Source organism: Vigna angularis, chromosome 1, assembly GCF_016808095.1.
Source record: "Vigna angularis cultivar LongXiaoDou No.4 chromosome 1, ASM1680809v1, whole genome shotgun sequence".
In the NCBI taxonomy this organism is placed as follows: Eukaryota; Viridiplantae; Streptophyta; class Magnoliopsida; order Fabales; family Fabaceae; genus Vigna; species Vigna angularis.
The window spans coordinates 5858265-5863197 of NC_068970.1; the positions used below are offsets into that span (position 1 = coordinate 5858265).

General features: G+C 36.5%; 1 protein-coding gene across 1 annotated transcript; it reads left to right on the forward strand.

The window, feature by feature from the left end:
- Positions 1–276: 276 nt before the first annotated feature.
- On the forward strand, positions 277–3771 carry LOC108322111 (protein CHLOROPLAST IMPORT APPARATUS 2). Its single transcript, XM_017554092.2, has 3 exons — positions 277–1979; positions 2561–2716; positions 3412–3771. Exons 1-3 carry the CDS (start codon positions 1005–1007, stop codon positions 3457–3459), a joined length of 1179 nt encoding a protein of 392 aa, XP_017409581.1. The 5' UTR covers positions 277–1004; the 3' UTR covers positions 3460–3771.
- The last annotated feature ends 1162 nt before the right edge of the window (positions 3772–4933 follow it).

The following is a 4933-nucleotide window of genomic DNA, read 5'->3' on the forward strand; positions in this document are numbered from 1 at the left end:
AAGTAATGGCCGGCTCTATACCAAAAAAAAAAGTTTTAGTTTTATATTGTATTAAGTTTTAAAATTTAGAATGAAAAATGATAATTGAGTGATGTTAAAAATGAAAAAGTGAGAAAAAGATTTGAGGAAGAGGGGAGAGGGATATTATAGTAAAAGAACAAGGTAAAATAATTGAAGAGGTAAAAGAGAGAGAAGTAATAGGAGCTTAATATGAATGGTCCCCACAATAGGAACAACAGAGAAACTGAGCATTGTCTCTTCCTTCGTTGTTCTCGTCTTCATTGCTCGACCTCCTCCACTGCAAGTGTCAACACTCACACACACACACATTCACTCTCTCAGACTTCTTTCCCAACTTCTCTTTCTCTCTCTCCCACCAAGTGAGACAGTGGGTGGGCTTATACCCCTGCCAATTGCATATACATACAGGACCCCAACGGTTCTTTGCCTTTTATCTGCTTCACCTCGTGACCCTCTGCCCTGTCTCATTTCTCTCTCTCTCTCTCTCTCTCTCTCTCTCTCATACTCTGTTACTGAATTTAACACCACTCACCTTTCTTACACTTCAATCCCTTTTTATTGGCCAGCTTTCCCTTATTCACACCAACAGTACTTCCTTTTCCTCATCCGACACCGAATTCGGCTCATCTTTTCGGGTTTTGGAATCGATCAATCAATGAATGCCCTGTTTCTACACTCCTGCTTTTCCTACCCTAGCGCAACCTTTTTCGCACACTTCCAACTATATTAGCAGTTCTCAGATTTTTATTTTATTTTTCCTCTCCTCTGTTATCACTATTTCTTCCACTCTAATATTCCCAAAACCTCTTGGCCTTTTCTTCATTTCCTTTTTATTTTAAATAAGGCAGGGGATTTTGTTGCTTGTACTTTTTGGGTTTAGGGTTTTGCGCCCCCTCTGAAAAAAACACACAAGCCTATGTTCCACTCCACGCCTCTTCAATTCTGAATATCATTGCATAAATTGTGCCACTCACATACAAACAATGTCTTCGTGTTTGACCGGAGCTGGAGGAAGAACCTACGGATTCGATTTCGAATTTGTTAAATCTCCGTCTTCCTCCACCAGAACCTCACACACCTCTTCTTCGCCTTCTTCAACAATCTCCGAATCGAGCAATTCGGCTGCGCTCGCAATCTCCACCAAGAAACCCAGAACGCCGAGAAAGCGACCGAACCAAACCTACAATGAAGCAGCGGCACTTCTATCCACGGCCTACCCGAACCTCTTCTCTACAAAGAACCTCAAAACGCAGGGGAAATTCGCAAAGCCCGCATCGGAGAATTTCGATTTTGACTCTTCGGAGCTGTTTTTGCCGTTCAGGGTTTTGGACGGATCGTCTTCGTGTTTCCTTCTGGACCAACCGGGCCCCAAGCCCGTGGAGAGGCCCAAAGTGGTGAGCGTGCAGGAGAAGGCGTGTGGGAGCCCCGGGGAGATAAGCTCCGTAGTGAATTTCAATTACCTCGAATTGAACGACGATTGCGAAGAGAGCCTCGACGCGGAATCGATTCTCGACGAGGAAATTGAAGAAGGAATCGATAGCATCATGGGGAGCAGGGTCCAAGAAATCTCCAACGACGCCGTCAATAACTTTCCCTGGATAATGCCTTTTGGCGGGAAATCGGACTTCCCCAGACCCCGTGTCAGCGCTCTCCGACACGTCGACAACGGAAACTGGTGGAATTTTCCGGCCGTCGATATTCATCAGATATCTCCCAAAATTAACACCAAGCCTCCTCCGGTGACCGCCGAGAAGAAGATGAAGAAGAAAAGGGTGACAGCGATTGCGGCGGCCGAGAAACCGGCCGTGGTGGAGTTGAAGAACGCGGAATTGCCCAAACCGAAACAAGGTTTGATGTTGAAATTGAATTACGACGACGTTCGGGGCGCTTGGTCCGACCGTGGGACCCCGTTCGCGGACGATAGCCCCCTGGCCGACTTGCCGGAAACTGACGTCACTGTAAGTTCCACTAAGTAACAGTAGCTAATACTCTGTTGATTGCGAGGTTTACGAGGAAATAACAGCGTGTTTAGCAAGAAGCTTTATTTTAATCTAATCATTTTAAAATTTAAGCTAATAAAGTTTGGAGATTGACTCCACGGTTAGCCTTTTTAATCACGGACTATGGTAATCCAACTTTCTAAAACTGACATAGTAAAGGATTTCATGCATCTCTTGCTTCGTCCCTCTTTACTTTACTTTTCACGCTAATCTTTAAAAAATAAAGTTCTACTGCAATATTTAATGGATTTCAATTTCAATTTGGGTATGTTATACCGGAAAAAGGTTAAAAGTAAAAGCATCTTTTATGGTTTGGTACTACTACGATTTTCATCTATTATTATTATTATTATTATTTTTAGTTTTAATTACATCTGTCTTGCATTATTAAAATCTGTGATGATGCCGGTAGCCGGTACATGTTATTGTGTGTGGCTTTACTTGAAAAACTTAAGTGCGAGGGTACATGGTAGGGGAGGGTGTGGTGCTGTAGTAGTGAATAATTAACGGAATTGTGTTTTGTGGGTTGTGGGGGACAGGCGCGGCTGTCGCAAATTGATTTGTGGTGGGACAATGGCGGAGTGAGAGAAGCTAGCGTGCAGCGCTACAAAGAGAAGCGGCGAACGCGACTGTTCTCGAAGAAGATCAGATACCAGGTGAGGAAGGTCAACGCAGATCGACGGCCCAGAATGAAGGTACGAGTGAGTTGAGGACAGTTGGAGAATTTTGATTTAAAAGAAAAGAGGAAATGTGGTTTATGATTTGGCGATGATAATTTTGGATAATGAGGTTTGTGCCTGCGTCACAGTTTATTTTTGTTATGGAGAGTGGACCCAGTTACGGTGGTTGGTCACTTTGTCCAACTTTTGAGGATCTATCTATTTCACCTTAGTTTGATACCCTCCGACTGCCAATGCCAATGTTTAGGTTTATATTCTTAATTTCACCAACAGCTCCTGACGCATGCATCTCCTCCACTTTTCATTCCTATCACAATATTCACTTTAGATTCTTTCATCATATTATATCACTCTCTCTCTCTCTCTCTCTCTCTCTCTCTCCTTATATAAATAAATAAAATATGTTTGGTCTACATTCTTGTATCGTATGAAAATGAACACATGTGTGTGTATGTATATATATATACATTCCTATGTCAACAGCAGATTTGGTCGGCCTTCATTTTTATTGGACACCATAATTCTACTGTGATGATGGTTGGTTGAACAAGGTAGCCTAACTAGGACGAAAATTTCATACCAAAACCAGACTTAAAAAAGGAGAAGGGGACAATGGATGGTTTTCTTAAGAAATTAAATTATGGTTTCATTTATGTTTGACAGACAGATGCATTTGAGATAGCAAGTCTAACTTGTTTGTGATGTGGCAGGGGCGATTTGTTAGGAGGCTCAATTCTAGCTCAAATGCACACAGATGATTTTGTATGTAGTAGCACGTAGCAGTAAAGAACAAGCTTTTTGGGACCCTTTGTTTAAAATCAATAAAAAAAAGTAAAAAAAAAAGAAAGAAAGAAAAGGAAAGAGAGTTTATCTATATTTTTGTAACCTTTACTCTTTTAATCCCTTTAGCCCTTTTACTTTTGGGGTTCTTCATAGTTCCTGCATTGATGCTGTATGAAATAAGTAACGAAGTAGTCGAAACAAATTGCCTAAGATTCTATTACACATAAAATTCTCTTGGCGTTTCATATCCCATCCCTTTGTGGTCAAGAGTGGTTTCCGTTTAGGTAAAGCTAACAAATTTAGAAAGAAGAAAGTTAACGGTGATTTTGTTATTCTTTTCAATCATCGACTTTACAGATTTATTAATGTTAATGATGATGATTTGACATATGAAAGTAAAAGGAAATCACCTTGAACGTTGAGTTGGCTATCTATCGAGATATATATCATTTTTAATTTCAACACATTCATTATCAACTTTTCTGTGGGTGTTAAACCTTGTCAATTCAGGCAATGTTGCTTTATTCCAGTACCTCATAATTAAGGATTGTAACCATCTACTATAATAGAATCATGGCCACAGCAAATTTTAACTTCTTGGTTCCTATTAAATGTCTCATCCTGAATTCAATATTTCAATTCCACTTTTCTTGTTTCTCTAATTTAATCTGGAGACCATACATATGAATGTGTTTCAAAATATGTTTTAATGAGTTTTTCCATAAATAAAACTGAAAAAAAATATTCTAAATGTAAATTAAACATAGATTTTAAATAAATATGATTTTTTTAACTAATTTTCAATTTATAAATAAATAATTACATTTTCTTTTTATCCTAGAAAATATTTACGGAAGAATTCGTTTAATCATTACTTAATGAGGATTACTCCTTACACCACCCTACATTGTTTCTTGCACCACTACATTTTTTTAAAATTTCAAAACTATCCTTTATATTTTAAAATATTCTACACCCCACCTTTATTTTTTAATGGATGTCGGTTGAAGAATTTTCTTCAATGGATCCGTTGAGGTTTTTTTTTTAGTTTTTAGTTTTTTAATTTATTGTATTTTAAATTAGTATATAAATATTATTTAAATTTTTTAAAATTATTACTTAATTATTTATAAATTTATTTTATTTTATTTAATAAAATAATAATTATTAATTTAATTTATGTATTATTATTTAAATAATAATTAAAATATTTTTTATAAATCTATTAAAACGAATGTGGTGACATCCGTTGAAGTTTTTTTTTTTTTTTTTAATTTATTGTATTTTAAATTAATATATAAATATTATTTAATTTTTTGAAAATTATTACTTAATTATTTATAAATTAATTTTATTTTATTTAATAAAATAATTATTATTAATTTAATTTATGTATTATTATTTAAATAATAATTAAAATATTTTTTAAAAATTTATTAATACGGATGT